Source organism: Vicia villosa, linkage group LG3 (assembly GCF_029867415.1).
Source record: "Vicia villosa cultivar HV-30 ecotype Madison, WI linkage group LG3, Vvil1.0, whole genome shotgun sequence".
Taxonomy (NCBI): Eukaryota; Viridiplantae; Streptophyta; class Magnoliopsida; order Fabales; family Fabaceae; genus Vicia; species Vicia villosa.
In genome coordinates this window covers 63,795,779-63,812,637 of record NC_081182.1, presented here as the reverse complement: position 1 = coordinate 63,812,637, position 16,859 = coordinate 63,795,779, and the positions used below count along the sequence as shown (strand labels likewise).

Sequence of the window (16,859 nt, the reverse complement as noted above, 5' to 3'; positions counted from 1 at the left end):
ATCTAATATTATTTGTGTGCCATCTAATTATGCTCCTGGTCGGAGACTTTTTCAGAGCTAGTCTCATGAATATCTTCGAAAAAATGTTGTAAGTTGCGCGATCAAAGTCAGAGATTGGTTCAGTTTTATTCATGATAGTGGGGCCGAAGGTTTTGCCTATAGGGCAAAGACTCGTTATTGCAGCTATGTCAAACAAAGTAGGCGTCACCATTCAGAAGCGCAAATAAAAAGTATTGGTAGAAACTTCCTAAAAAAGAAGAGATGCGATGAGCATGTTGATGTTGAACTTAATATCGCTCATGAACACCTGAATCAAGTCATGAGTCTCTTGATCCCTCCAGAATTGTCCTTTCTTCTTCTCCACCTTATCCAACCAAGCAATATACCCCTCAATTTAGGAGAATGAAAGGCACGAAAAACACGCCTAGGTACACTCATGAATCTTAACTCATAAGCTTTTTCTTGAAAGATTCTGGGTTTATGACTACGATGACAAGGAAAGAACTTGCTCAAGTGTTCAGGTTTTTCAAAGGCTTTGGGGAAATGACCTAAGAAGGCATGAATAGAACCAGAAATGGAGAAAGAGACAACCTAAGAAGCCTAGATCATCGTTTTCTCCTCTTCTATTGGTGGCTCTAGAACATATCTGCATCTACCATTAGCAACGAGAACATTAATGTCAGAGACAAAAGGAGCTAGAGGTCTTGGCAAAGATGAATGGGCCATTTTGTTCTCTGAAAAAATTCCTTAAGGGGAAAATGAAAGAGTTTTTTAAAGTTTGAAAAGTTAGAGCTTGGTAGGAGAAGAAAGTGAAAAAAAATAGGATGTATTTATAATGAGAAAACTCTTGAATTTCCCTCCAAAAGAATTGGGACAAATAGCGCATCCAAAGTGTTAGATGGTGTTTTAAACATTGGGACAAATAGAATTAAATGGATTGTCTTAATTTTATTCAATTTAGTGGATCATTAATATTCTTGAAACTACGAGATAATGATTATCAACTACACACGCGTTTGTGATGTAACGGTTTTGTAGAAAGTGGTCATGATAGCTATAAAGACGTCTAGCTAAGGTGACGTGTACATGCTACTCCATGAGGTGTCGAACAGTTACAAAAAATGCCACATTTCTTCCATTTGAAACATATGATTGAAAATGTCATTTATGGGGGAATCTTTAGCCTGAATATTCTAACAAGAGAAAAGTCAACGACGAATGCATCAGCCACGTTGAAAAATGCTAAGTGTTAGGAAGTCTCAGCTGAAAAAGGCTTTGATTTATCAACCACGTCGACCAAAATGTTCAACAAAACGCGGGGAACATGGTTTGGAAGATTATCAAGAACAAATCCACCAGATTAGGCTTATTCTCTCTTCAAAACGTGTCCACAATCTCAAAAAAGGATTTTTCGACAGGATTGGATTCGACAAGGTCACAAGCTATCTAGGATTTAGTATATTTTCTAAGTCTAAGAGGCAGTTGAATGAAGAGATGTTTTGACAAGTGCTATGGAACTAAAATGGGTATTCTTAGAGGCAGTTGAGAAGATTGAAGCAGTTATCAACACATTTATCAGGATGATATTGGGTTTCTCGATAGTTAAACCCTTTAAGACGCGTGGAGACAAGTTACACTACGCCAAATTTAAGTTGTAGCAGCGCAGCTACTAAAGCGCTTTTAGCAAAAGCGCTCTCGTAGGGTTCGTTAAAAACAAAATTAATAAACAAAGGGAAAATGATGCAAAAAAAGCGCTCTGGTAGGGGGGGTATGAGAGCGCTTTTAAAAAGCGCTCTGGTAGGGGGGGTGTATGAGAGCGCTTTTAAAAAGCGCTCTGATAAGGGGGGGGGGGGTATGAGAGCGTTTTTCAAAAGCGCTCTGGTAGGGTTGTCTATTAAAGCGCTTTTCAAAGCGCTGCTATAGGGGGGTTTAATGAGAGCGCTTTTTAGTCAAAAGCGCTGGTATAGACCAGGCTATGAGAGCGCTTTTCAGAAGCGCTTTAGTAGCCTTTATTACTAAAAAACCAAAAACACGCTTCTCACCGGTTACTGTTTCTCACTTTCTCTCTTTCGTTTTCTGTTCTCTGCACGCGAAAAACACTCACTGTATCTTCATCATCCTCCATCGCCCTTCCGTCCACCACCATCGGTGCCATCCACCACCGTCGGCGTCCCTCCGTCTACACTCGTTTTCTCCTCCGTCTTCATCCAGAACCTCACCGCCGGTGAGTTTTAGGCTTCATTTTCTTTTGTTATTTTTCTATCACTTATTTTTTCAGTGAAAATTTTGGTATCAAAGATTGGACTTCTGCCTGCAACTTGTTTGATGAAATGCCTGAAAGAAATTTGATAGCATTTCTATAGTAAAACAAATGGATTCATATTAAGTTTATTTTCATATGTAGTTTATATTCCAAGTTGAAATTTGATATAATCCATCAGTTTAGTTTAGTTTAGTTCAGAGATTGGGAATGATTTATGGGTTTAGTTTTAAGGGTTTCAACTAAGGGATGTTGTTTTTCTTTACCTTGCACAGTTGCACTGCAATTTGAGAATGAAGCATATTACATGTTTGATTAAATGTCTTTAGAGTGTATTGTTGAGTTTGAATGATATTGTGCTTCTCTTTGAGTTTTGGTTTTGGTTCATGTTCATGGCTGCCCGAGTTCGTTGTGTAAGACATGTTTGAAGTGAACTTAAGTATGTGTTAATAGGTTGGTGTAGTGGCTTCCCAGTTTCTAAGTTAATTGATTCAAAGGTGGTTGGAATTGATCTCATGTTTTGAAGTGGAATTAAGTCATATTTTGTATTGATATTATTTGATTTTGATTCTAAAGACATCGTTGAGCTTTGATATTTGAATATGCATGATTTTGGTTGATCGATAGATCTTTTGGCTATGGTTGAGTTTACTTTCTTTCATCTTGAACTTGTTTGAAGTGAATTTTGAGAGCCAATTTATACGTATATCATGGCTGTCCGGGATGTTGGTTTAGGGATTTAGAACTTGTTTTGAACCCAATTTCTCATGGTACAATGTGACTTCTTGCATCTTGTTTCATTTTTGGTTTGAAAATTGTGTTAGTTTGTGAGTTTACTTGAATTTGAATGCATTTGACATAATGATACAATGCTGATTTTTTTAAGCTATGGATTATGACCTCATTTTTATACTCTTCAATTAAGTTTTTTATTTTATATTTTTTAGGAATATATTTGCTAGATAGGGGTTACTTGTGAAGAGTGAAAGTTTGATCTCATTCAAGAAGTTGCTTACTACTATACAGGTAATTAATTGTTCTCTCTCGCCAAAGTAATATGTTGCGTTTTATTGCTTCTGATTCATTCCGTGTATCCTTTGCGTTTTGACAGAAACGCATTATACCGTTCTGTTCCTTAATAATTAGTTGTTTTTGTTTAGCTTAATTAATTAAGACATGAGTGTAATACTCATTATTCCGACATGTGGAATATTCTCTGATTTTTAAGTGATGAACTTACTAACTTTGTAACTTTTAGATTATATTAAGTAATACTCATTATTCCGACATGTGGAATATTCTTGATGTCAATTTCGTTAATCGTTAAGTGATGAACTTACTAACTTTGTTAATTGAATTCGCCATAGGGGTTACTTGTGAAGAGTGAAAGTTTGACCGTTTTTGTTTAGCTTAATTAAGACATGGATAAGACATGGATGAATTCAAACCGATTGTCGAAAGAGTACGAGAAAGGGGTATGGGAATTCGTTGAGTTTGCGGTTGCGCACTCTGAAGACCCGCTTCGAATGCCGTGTCCTTGCTTGGGTTGCTGTTATGGGGGTAAGGTTGACGGGAATAAGTTAGCATCCCATTTACTACGGTTTGGAATTGATAGAAGTTATACATGTTGGACAATGCATGGTGAGAAAAGTAACGGGAATGCTGAGTCGAGTTGTAATAGGAAGTATGCTTCAAACGACGATTGCACAGACACATACGATTGCGATCGAGTCGAAGAGATTGCAGAAGCGCTTGAAGAAGATCTTGCGGATTGTCCCAAAATGTTTGAGAGGTTGGTAAGCGATGCAGAGAAACCGTTGTATGATGGTTGTTCAAAATTCACAAGATTGTCTGCGGTGTTAAAGTTGTACAACTTAAAGGCGGACAATGGATGGTCGGATAAAAGTTTCACAGAGTTATTAGCCCTTATGAAAGATATGCTACCAAAGGATAATGTTCTTCCCAATCGAACGTATGAAGCCAAAAAGATGTTGTCCTCTATTGGCATGAGCTATGATAAGATACATGCATGTCCAAACGATTGCGTTTTGTTTCGAAACGAGTATGCAGCGTTGAATGAGTGTCCTAAATGTGGTGCCCCTCGATATAAGAAAAAGTTGTCTCCTGCTAAAGTCTTATGGTATTTTCCTATAATTCCGAGATTTAGACGCATGTATCGTAGTGAGACCGATTCAAGACACTTGACTTGGCATGCAGATGAAAGAATTATTGATGGAAAGTTGCGACATCCGACAGACTCACCACAATGGTCGAAAGTTGATACTGATTATCCTGAATTTGGAAAAGAAACAAGAAACCTTCGGTTGTCATTGTCTACTGATGGAATGAACCCGCATGGTATTCAAAGTATCTCGCATAGCACATGGCCTGTGATTCTTATGATTTATAACCTACCTCCGTGGCTATGTATGAAGCGTAAGTACATGATGTTATCTATGCTAATTTCTGGGCCTAAACAACCAGGGAATGACATAGACGTATACTTGGCACCCTTAATCGAAGATTTAAAGTTTTTGTGGGAGAACGGTGTGGAGGTTTACGATGGGTATAGGAAGGAAAGTTTCAACTTGAGGGCGATGTTGTTTGGAACAATTAATGATTTTCCAGCATACGGAAATCTATCCGGGTACAGCAATAAAGGTCAAAAGGCGTGTCCTGTTTGTGTAGACGAAACCGATACGACACGATTGGAGCTTTGTCAGAAGAATGTCTTTCTCGGCCATCGTAGATTCTTAAATTCTAATCATCACTACCGTGGGTGGAGAAAAGCATTCAATGGAAAGGCCGAACAACGTACAGCCCCGCCTTTTTTGTCAGGTGATCAAATTTTTGAAAAGGTGAAAGATATGAGCACTCAGTTTGGCAAGCCTTTTTGCACATTCACTTGTCAAGGGTGGGTGGAAGAAGAAGTCAATTTTTTTTGAACTTCCATATTGGAAGTCGTTGTACGTAAGACATTTCCTGGATGTTATGCATATTGAAAAAAATGTATTTGACAGCGTCATAGGTACGTTACTCAATATACAAGGAAAGTCTAAGGATGGCCTTAACATAAGGAAGGACATGGTAAACATGGGGATGAGAACTGAATTGGGACCCGTGACGAAAGGAAGACGAACATATCTGCCACCTGCTGTTTACACTCTATCTAGAAAGGAGAAGAAAACATTGTGTAAGTTCCTCAGTGAAGTTAAAGTTCCAGAAGGCTACTCTTCAGATATTAGAAGACTTGTGTCCATGAAAGACCTCAAGTTAAAGAGTTTGAAGACGCATGATTGTCATGTTATAATGGAACATTTTTTACCAATAGGTATACGTTCTATTCTTCCAGAAAAAGTAAGAAGCGCAATAACTAAGCTGTGTTTCTTCTTCAGGTCAATTTGCAGTAAGGTGGTCGATCCCGCGATCTTACCAACATTGCAAAAAGAGATAGTTGTTACTTTATGTGATCTTGAAATGTATTTTCCTCCCTCGTTTTTTGACATAATGGTTCATCTAGTCGTTCATCTTGTGAAAGAGACACAATTGTGCGGACCAGCTTATATGAGATGGATGTACCCTGCTGAACGTTATATGAAAATATTAAAAGGGTACGTGGAAAACAGAAGTCGGCCGGAGGGTTGTATTGCCGAACGATACGTTGTTGAAGAAGCGGTTGAGTTTTGTACTGAATATCTGTCAAATGTTCAATCAATTGGACTCCCCAAATCTCATATTGTCGAAAAAAAAGAAGGAAAAAGGCTAATTGGAAATAAAGTTGTGACAGTATCAATGGTCGAACGGGATCAAGCGCACTTGTATGTTCTGCACAATGAGATTGAGGTTGAGCCGTATGTTGAAATGCACAAGGTTGTTCTCCGAGATTTAAATCCAAATAGAAATGAGAACTGGATAGTACGAGAGCACAATCGAAGTTTCATACCGTGGTTTAGGGATCATATTTATTCAAAGTATCGTTCAAATCCTGCTTCAGTAACAGAAAGGTTGAGATCTTTAGCCTATGGTCCAAGTGTAATTGTGCTTTCTTATAGAGCATACGCAATTAATGGATACACATTTTATACCAAAGAACAGGATGATAAAAGTACTATGCAAAATAGTGGTGTTACCTTGGTAGCTGAAGCAATGCACATATCAAGTGCGAATGACTTAAATCCGAAATTTGCAAATTTGTCATATTTTGGGGTTATCGAGCGCATTTTGGTGTTTGATTACGCGAAGTTTAAGATTCCTGTATTTGGTTGCAAGTGGGTTGAAAATAATAGTGGCATACGAATGGATAAGTCAGGATTTTTGCAAGTGGATCTCAATAGGGTAGGGTACAAAGATGAGCCTTTCATTCTAGCCTCTCAAGCTAAACAAGTGTTCTATGTCAATGATCCGACAAGTACAAAATGGTCTATAGTGCTTTTATCTAACAAAATAGTTGATGAAAACATTGAAGATCAAGGTGATATTGTTGTTGGCATTGAATCTTGTACAAGAAACGATCAAAATGAGAATGAATCTTGTACTAGAAATGATCATAATGAGGGTATTTGGATCAATCCAACCGTCCGCGTTGTTAAGAGACGCGTAGAACATAATCCTACCAAGAAAAGAAAGAGACGTTAGTGATAAAGGTAATAGTATACATATTCCGACTAATTTGCTTTATTCAATTTGTACCGATTGTTTTATTCAATAGTATAGTACTTATTCAATTTTGGTGCATATTCTCGTTTTGTACATAACTTTTGAACCATGTATCCGTTTGTTGACTTCTTTACATGTAACTATACTATTTTGACGATTCCGGAGCTGCTGATGCACTTATCTTTACATTTCGGGACTGTTTTTTTATCAGTTTTACTTCTGCCCGTAATCAAAAGTCGGGCTTAGGGTCTGAATTTCGGAAAACCGACGTTATTTTTGAGTCTGTGGGGACGTTTTACCATAGCCATGTAAATTTCGTTCAATTCCGACAACTTTCTTTTTTGACGCTTATTTTGATTTGTACCGATTTCGTTTCCGATTTACTTGTACATGCATGGTTTGACTTCCATTTGACTTGTATAGATTGTTAGCTTATTAATAGTGTACTAATGTGCTTTAGTTTGTTTGATACAGGTTCAATGGCTCCGGATAGAGATGCTCCACCTGAAAACTCACAAGAAAGAGATGCTCAAGATACAAATGCTCCACCTGATACTGAAGCAAAAGAAGTTGCACGAGGCATCACCATTATGAAGGGAATCATTCGACATAGAGACCAAGGATTAGTATACCATTTGGATTGGAATTCTGAAAACCAAGCAATTGGTCCTAATTCTGCAAAGTTGACAAGCTATATTGGTACACTTGTTCGTATGCATATTCCGGTCTCCGTAGCTAAATGGAATCTGAAAAGCGAAGAGTTGGATGCGAAAAAAAAAAAGCGATTTGGGACGAGCTTCAGGTATATATCATATATGGTTAATTGTTGTTATTATCTTGACGATAAATTGTTTAAATTACTTATACTAACACACTATGCATATGTTTTTTTGCAGAGGACTTTTGAGATACCAGATGATCGTAAACGCTACATACTTAGTTTGGCCGGCAAAAGATATAGAGGGTGGAAAGCTTTTTTGACAAACACCTATCTTAAGGATAAAGATAGAAACTTTCTTGAAGAGGCACCGGGACGGCCAAAAAAGTATGAGATTTTCATTGATGAAAAAGATTGGGCTGAGTTTGTAAAGCAAAGAGATGAAGATTTTCGGAAAAGGAGTGCCACGAATAGTGCGAGAGCATCCAAACCCGCGTATCCATACAAAAAAGGGCGTTTGGGATATGCACGCTTAAAGGATAAAATTGTAAGTAAATAGAAATGCGTTTTAATTAATTGTCTAAATGTGCATGTTTTATTTGACGATTTTATCATTTGTGTCGATGCATAGTTAGAGGAGACTAAAAGTGAGGAAACTTCACTTCCTGTACATGTGTTGTGGAAGGAAGCTCGTGTGGGCAAGAATCATGCTGTCGATCCTGATGTTCATAGAGTTTATACTGAATGTGTAAGTATAATACTGTGTCTTTAATTAAATCAAATGTTTTTTAATATATAAATGATTTTTTATCTCCACTAATAATTATTGAAATGTAAATGAATTACAGGAGACCTTGTCGCAATCGGTATCCACCGGTGAGGGGAGCGTACTTAGTAGAGCACTAGATGCTCCTGATTATCCCGGTCGGGTGAGGGGTAAGGGTCATGGTGTGACTCCAACCTCTTTTTACAAGAGTCCTAGGAGAAGATCAAATCTTACCAATGAAGAAGTGTTGCAAAAGTTGCAGGAATTGCAAGCACAAGTCTCTGAATTGCAAAGAGATAAAGATATGTATATGAGAGAAAAGTGCAACACTTCATCGGTGAAAGAAACTAGTGATAAGGCTAGTATCAACTGTCAAAGGAAATTTCCCGAGGTAATTATAAATTTTTTTCCTTACAAATTGTTCTATTTTATTAATGATAATGACTTTATATTTACTATTGGTTTAGGGCATTTCATCTTGCCAACTATACTTATCGTCACCGAATTATCGACTAGTTGGCAAGGGAAAAGTGCACAACACTTTGGGAGATTTGCTTCACTATAGACCGCTCCCGGATGGACACCTGAAAGTATTGGTGGATGTTGTATTAGATCATGATGCGATGCTACCGGTACCTGACATGGTCTCAGAGACGACATTGCTGCGAGATGCAATAGGATCATTTGTTGCATGGCCCTCGGAGCTCATTACCATTAGTGATGAGGTATATTGAAAACGCTTATGAATCATTTAGTTTTCGAATGTCAATTCTAAACCGTTTATTAATTATTTTTTACATTTTAATTTTAGACAGCTCCTATAAAACCCGCAATTAAGGGTAAAGGGATTTTACAAGAGGAGGAGTATGTTGCATCACTAAAAGAGGTACATTTAAATTGTTAATATATAATCTAAATCTGCATGATTTTTTATTTTACCTAACTTATATGATTTTTAGGCATCCGCTCGAGAGTCACAACAAGTGACGCAGCAAGTTCGTAGCGTACCACCCACTGGTCCTCCGAAGCAAGCGGCAAAAAAAAGGCGGTGCTTTTGTGCCTCGATACCGGACGACGCTCGCAACAATGGTTGATATGTCCGATTTGAAGGATGATGCTTTACGTGAAATCAATATGGATGAAAGTGTCTTCGGTATTGAATTCAAGTCACATATTGCAATTGATGACTTGGAAGAGATTTTTACGCATGAACAACTAGGCGTCGGTAATATGCACTCATACATCCGGTAATATTCACTCATCCGATATATTATTTAATTAGTCCCACAATATAATTTATTTACACATTTCAATGAAAATAATCTAATGTTTATTATGTTTTTATTTAAGGTTGTTGTATGACAGAGTGTTGCGCGGGACTGCATTGTCTAACAGATTCCGTTTCGTGTCTTCCGCCCATTGCAGCGGAATGGCAATTGCTTCGGAACCGGAATCAGTTAGACAGCTCTTAGTCGATAGATTCATATCCACCGGCAATTCAGAAAGTCTGCATCTTTGGGCGTATAATACCCGACCAGTAGGGTTAGTTTCTCATTTCTTTTGTGTATAGCAAAATTTTCATATAACCTATTGTTTTAATTTATAGAGCACACTGGTTGTTGCTTGCTATCAACCCTATAAGAGAAGTCGTGTATTATCTGAATTCGGTAAATGGTGACTGGACCAATTATCCGGCTATGAAGGAAATCGTTGATTTGTAAGTGGGATCGTTCTAAATATTCGTGTATATTTATATATTTACTTATTTGTGGGATTGATCTAAACATATGCTTTTATATATTTGTTAATTAGATCAATACAAGTGTTCCGAAGTCAACGGGACGCACAGGTATCCCGGACTAAATCAAACAACATTACTTGGATCAAAGTGCAGGTACATTATTTTTCACAATTTTGCTTATAATATTTATGCTACTTGATAAAACAAGACAACCATAAAATCTTATTTGTTTTTCTATGTAGTGTCCGCAACAGCGAAACAGTTCAGATTGCGGATACTTTGTTTTGAGGTTTATGAAAGAAATCCTTCAGGCGAATCAATTAGAGATTCCGCTCACGGTATGAATTTATAACTTAAGATAATTTCATATAATTTATTACATTTAACTAAATATATCATTCATATTATGTTTTTGTTTTGTAGTACCTTGACGAATTTCGTGCTGCTGGGTACCCGAGACTTAAGTTGGAAGAAATCAAAGAGGATTTGTGTCACTATTATATTAAGCAATTTTTCATGTAGGATTTGTGTCGATTTGAACTATAATATTATTGATGTTGTAATGATGTATATATATAATTTTGGATATTATAATGGTATTATATTAGTATATATATTGTCTTACTGATGGCTGAAATTATATCGTCGAAAATATATTACAGGTCGAAAATATTACAGGTTAAAAATATATTACAGGTCGAAAATATCGACTGGGAGGATTAAATTACAGGCTGCACATTAAAATACCTCATTTAGCAACGACAGCGCTTTTAAAAAGCGCTCTTAAAGGTCCACCTACAAAAGCGCTTCTTAGTAAAAGCGCTGCCAAAGATTAATAAAAAGCATAAAAAATAAAAAAAACGCAACATACGAAAGCGCTTTTGGAAAAGCGTTCTTATAGGGGGGCTACCAGAGCGCTTTTTCCAAGAAAGCGCTCTTATAGGGGGGCCTACTAGAGCGTTTTTTCCAGAAAAGCGCTCTTATAGAGGGGGCCTACCAGAACGCCTTTTGAAGCGCTTTTGTTACCTACGCCAGCGCTTTTAAAGCCCATAAAAAGCGCTTTTAAAGCCCCAGCGTGTTGTAGTGTTAGACTACGAACGACTAAGTAATGAGATACATGCCAGATCTTTAGGATTTAACCGTTGTCGATAGTTATATTTGTAATGGTATATAATGATGGCTAATACATTGTAGTCGGGGTCGCAAACCTTACCGATTCTCTATAAAACTAATGTACTCAAATAATCAAGTGAAATAGTTTGTGAGATATGTGAGTCTGCGTCCACCCTTTTAAACTTTCAGCAAATCTTAAACATCTTAACTATTATCTTTATCCAAAGTTTAATATCTATTTTGAACTGTTTATTATTCAAGAGTAATAAACCCAAAACAAACATATTTTCATCATTAAATCCCTTTTGCACAATATGTCTCTCATGAGTGTTTACCGAAAACATCAATGAACAGAAACATACTTTAATATGTTGGAGTATTATACACCAATGTGTTACCGGTCTAGTTAGCAAGAGGATTACAGATTGAGAGGATGACTAAAGTTGCCAACATCTATTACAAGGAGGCAACCTCACTGTACAGCTTTCAGGCACGTTCGTTCTCTTTTCGTTTGTCATTTATACTATATGTCGTTCTCTTTTCGTTTGTCATTTATACTATCTTCAGCCATATGTGGGATTTAACTTTCATTAGGTTACAATTTGGAGCAACTTCAATTAGTATAGCAACATTATCCGTCATCCGAGGTATACTTTAAAATTCATCTAGCTGTGAGTGCTCAATATTCGGAATGTGAGTAACTTACAAGATGTAATATACAAAGGAAAAGAAAGATAAAATAAATCTTAAAGGGTAGACAAGGTTTAATAAACCAGAAAAAGTTACTATAATCTCAATGAGTAATCAAAAGAGTAAAAGATACTACTCGTATTAGTTCATCCAATTTTACTTCTTATTCGAGAAACAAACATACTCTCAGGTTAGCAGGAAATACAGGTGCACTGGTTAGTGGTTAAGTTAAAACCTCCGCAATCCTTTCCGATACATAGATCAAAAACCTAATTCGATACATTGCCAAGCAATCTACAGAATAATAAAGATGGTAGTTATCATAATCATAGGTATAATAATCATCTATTGTATATAGTACGAATAATTATCATAATAATCATCATCATCTGATGTATCAAAGTCCCGATAAGGATCATCACGACGATTATTCGGAAGTTTCAACTCATCGAACTGATCAGTGCACCTTTTCTCCAAACTCTCACTTAAATTGAGATGCCGACTGCCGACATCTCCGAATGTCAAGAGATTTAAGAAGAGGACAATTATCAAGAATGGCAACTAAACCAACATCCGAAAGCTCGTGTCCCCTGAAATCAAGATGGCATAGTCCAGGCATAGTTTCAGCGACAACAAAAGCCCTAGCATCAGACCTATAATATAGTAACCTCTTTGATAAATAATATTTAAGCGACTTCAAACGAGGGCAAGATCGACCAAGTACTTCCAGAGAGTCTACGGATAAATGGGAAAGTGAAATATCAACCTTCTCTAACTGTTGAAGCTTTCTCACAGCTTCACAAAATCCATGATTGGAAATTTGCCAGCATTCTAGAAGCCGCATGGAATGAAGGTGACTACCACTGTAAAATTTCGAATTAAAAATAATAAACAAAGTACAAGATGAAAACAATACAACATTTAGAAACAAAATTCTGGTATTACTTACTTATTAGCTATGCATTTAAGGAGATCATCGGTGGCACACTGGTCCAAATCAACTTCTTCAAGATGATCACAACTTCGTTTCACTGCATCAAAACAAATCTTCTCCAGATCCAAAGTGAAACGAAACTTCGACGGAAACTCAAATTGATCACCCAGGTTAATAGTGCGCCACATGAGAGGGTCCTTGCAAATGTTCCACCACAGCGAGCACACTCCGCATGCACTCGTCAAAATCTCACAAACATCAAGTCTAAGAAGGATGTTTGTTGTTAGATCTATCGGAAGATCAAGCCAGTTTGGAACTTTTGTGCTATCATTTTCAACTTCTAATGTTGGGATAGAATTCGACTCCATCAGCCGGTCACTGAAATAAAACGATTTGAGGAACCTTTTATAAAGAGCTACGGTGAAAACTAAATGTTTAGGAGCAATTCTTGCATGGACACGGACCTAAATCCATATATTTAGGAACAACCAATAAGAAGAAAGAGAATTTAAATTTATTTAAAATTTAATTTTGTTTTTAATTGCCAACATGGAGGGTGGTTGTGATAATGGAGGAGAGAGATAATTTTAGTTTTTTTATTTAATTAATAAAAAGATATGATTGGTTGTCTGTAAATCCAGGTGGTATAACTGTGTCCATCTAAGTATTTTCCAACGTTTAGAAACTGAAATGTAGTTTCCAAAATCAACTTTGGAAAAAGACTAAAACAATAATTAAAGTTGCTCTCTTTCCAAATGACAACATAAAAGTTCTTCTTTTTCCCATAAATAAACGTTCTACTAATCATTCTTTTAAAAACATAACCGAACTGGCTGGTTGGACCGGAAACTGGAGGAGTCATCAGTCTGATCTGATTGTTGGACCAAATATGCTATAAAACCGGTGAAAATCAGAAAAAACAGGTGAACCGGTGGTTCAAATGCATGTTTTTTTCCGCACAACGTTTTCATGATTTAAAAAAAATATATAATTAGACTTTATTCAAATCTTATTTTGAATAACATATTTCATGTTTGCAATTATACCTGATTTAAAATTTATATTTTGTATTATTTTGTTGTGAGTGATGATTATATTTAGAATTTGAATGTAAAGAATAAACATGTGAATTTATGATATTTTAAAATTTTGTTGGTGTTGTGATATTTTTTAGAGACTAAGGCATCCGGTTCGACGGATTTAATAAATATATAGTATTGTAATAGAGACCGGTTTATTCAACCAAGTTATCCGATTTAATCCGATTTAGTCATGCAATTCAATCAGGGACCTAATGGTTCAACCAATAAATCAATAACTCATTATCTTCACCGATTTAAAGAACGATCTGATTTTTAAAACACTGCTTCTAATACTACTATTGAAAAAAATACTTGCGGAGTACTTTGGAGGAAATTTTATTTGACCTATATTTTGAATATTATTTTTATACAATTTTGAACATCAAAATTAAATTGATTAACGACAAAGGACATTATTTTAACTTTTATATTATTTAATCAATGTTTTAAAATTCAAATTGGAGATCGAACTGGCAAGACTTTCGGTTCAAAGTTCATTTGGTTCAACCGATTAAATTTACGGTCGGACCGTTTATTAAATAAATTGGTAATATATAAAACTAAATTTTATAGATAAGTCACTTAATCATATGTTCACAAATTAATAAAATAAATATTTTTAAAAATCTATTACAAATTTAATGGCTAAATTACAGTTTTGGTCCTCCTGTTTTGACATTTTCACGATTTTGGTCCCCCTATTTTCTTTTTAAACAATTTTGGTCCACCATCTCAATTTTGAACCAACTATTCATGTACGGTCATGTACTGTTCATGTACGGTCATGTACTGTTCATGTACGGATCATGCACTATTTATGAACAAAATTGGGATGGATGACTAAAACTGTTTAAAAAGAAAATAGGGGGCCAAAATCGTGAAAATACCAAAACAGGGGGATTAAAACTGTAATTTAGCCAAATTTAATACTATAAAATTAATTGTAGATATAATTACAAAATATAATAATAAAGTATAATAATAGATACACTTAAAGAAACAAAACTATAAGATAATGTTATAACTTAGTAATTTGTATTGCTCTTTTGTGTTAAAGAATAGTTTTTTTTTTTTAAGCAAAATTGCTTTAAATATTGACGCTAAAATATTAATATTTTATAAAAAAAACTAAAATTGGCCAATGGCAAGCATTTCTTTGAACTGGGCGGTTTTATTAAATCGGCTCCGATTCTTTGGTTCGAACGGTTTTGAACGTTTCCATTTGGTTTTTCCGGTTTTACTCCGATTTTGACCCACGTACGATTTACAAGGCTGATCGGACTGGTGTCACCTCCGATTCCTGGTCCAACCGATTGAATCGGGCAGTTCAGTCCGATTTTTAAACATTAGTATTAATACATCAAATAAGGTAAAATATAAATTATTTTGTTATGTGCATCGTTCATTAACATAGTTGAGTATTAAAAATGGTCATCTCACATGGTCACTAGTGTTATAGTAATGTTTTGTTATTTGCTCATCATTTTGCAAATCAAACACATGTGATATAGTATGTGTGTGAAATCAACTATTTGAACCTATCTGTTTGTTTAATTACTTAAGAGATGATTCGCAAGAAATTATCTGAATAATTTATGATAATATTCAAAACAAATATTTTGTAAAAGGAAATTAAATTATTTTTAGTCTATTTTCTAAAATACTTATGTTACAAAAAGGTCCAATTGATCAAGACTCGGTCCATCTCAATCTCACTCTATTCGACCTAATATATAAAAACAGTTAACATGCTATGAGAATGTACACAATATTTGATCTCCAATTTCACAATACTAATCGTAAATCTTGAACTGACTTGGGCGTTAGAGTGTTAATCATGCAGGTCCACCCCATGCAGCCGTGAAAGAGATCGGAGCCCCTGCTCAAAATTAAATGTTATTCAACTCTCTTCATATCTAGTTCCTTCGTGAAGTTTAAAGCATCCATTTTTGGGTCCCAAACAGAACAGTGGCGCTGTATGTGACAATCAACTTATGATTCCTACGATTTCCACGAAAATTGTGTTCGCTTAATAAACGCTATCGAGAAAACGCAAAAGTTCCAGATTTGGATTATTGCAGTCCAGATCCAGATATTTGATTTACCAATTCGTAACCTCTTTAGGTTACTGATTCAAGAGAAAATCGACTTCTGATTCCTACGTTCTCGCTAACTCTGAAATTATTGTTCAATTTCATCGTACATGAAATTCTTCAGATCTCGGAATTAAGAGAGTTTTGAAGCGAATGCAGAGATTTGTCGCAGTTGATTAATTACACCACTGTCTTTGCTTCAAAATCCTCATCGCCAAGAACTTCGATTTCCTCAGGAACTTTGTGGAAAAAAAATGAAGGGTCTCGAATCCAGGTCTAGGGTTGTGTCAGGGTCTACATAATTTCAATGAAAGTCGGGCTGAAGATTCGAATCCACTGTCCGACCTGACTGTGTCCACACCTCCCGCCGCTACCAGGGTGATTACCGGACAACGTTAGAAGATACCACAAGTTCATAGTTAATGACATTCGGATACCGCAAGTTCGTAATTAACACTAGACATCAATCTAGTTCGAGAGTGTATTTTGCGTATACTACATGATTTCCACTTGATGCATCCATGTCTCGTCAAACTTGGTCAAAGAGAGGAGGTTAATAATATCATTGAAAATAATTTTTATGGAGCACTTTGGAGGAAGTATATAAATTTTATATTATTTGGTCTGATGTATTAATATATCAAATAAGGCATAACATAAATTATTTTGTTATACGAATCGTTCATTAAACATAGCGGAGTATCGAAAATGGTCATCTCACTTGATCATCATTTTGCAAATCAAACACATGTGATATATGTGTTTGAAATTGACTATTTGAACCTATCTATTGTATAATCACTCTTTTTTCAAAAACCCTGATGTTCCTATTTTGAACAGGTCAAAAGGTCTAATTGACCAAGACT

The 16,859-nt window shown here is 35.8% G+C and overlaps 1 protein-coding gene and 1 long non-coding RNA gene across 2 annotated transcripts; one reads left to right on the top strand and one right to left on the bottom strand.

Moving 5' to 3' along the window:
* Positions 1–9,831: 9,831 nt before the first annotated feature.
* Positions 9,832–10,419, top strand: LOC131655961 (uncharacterized). The gene is made up of 4 exons (XR_009299928.1): positions 9,832–9,882; positions 9,947–10,057; positions 10,153–10,234; positions 10,324–10,419. It is a non-coding gene; the product is annotated as an uncharacterized LOC131655961 (long non-coding RNA).
* Positions 10,420–12,365: 1,946 nt separating this feature from the next.
* Positions 12,366–13,186, bottom strand: LOC131658215 (putative F-box/LRR-repeat protein 23). The gene is made up of 2 exons (XM_058927536.1): positions 12,834–13,186; positions 12,366–12,747 (listed from the first exon to the last, which is right to left on the bottom strand). The coding sequence occupies exons 1-2, from the start codon at positions 13,184–13,186 to the stop codon at positions 12,366–12,368; spliced, it is 735 nt and encodes a 244-aa protein (XP_058783519.1).
* Between the last annotated feature and the right edge of the window lie 3,673 nt (positions 13,187–16,859).

Bases quoted from the DNA above. Each gene is read 5' to 3' on its own strand.
- LOC131658215 (XM_058927536.1), bottom strand. From the start codon at position 13,186: ATGGAGTCGAATTCTATCCCAACATTAGAAGTTGAAAATGATAGCACA. The intron at 12,748-12,833 runs GTAAGTAATACC...GAAATTTTACAG, and splicing joins CTTAAATGCATAGCTAATAA to TGGTAGTCACCTTCATTCCA.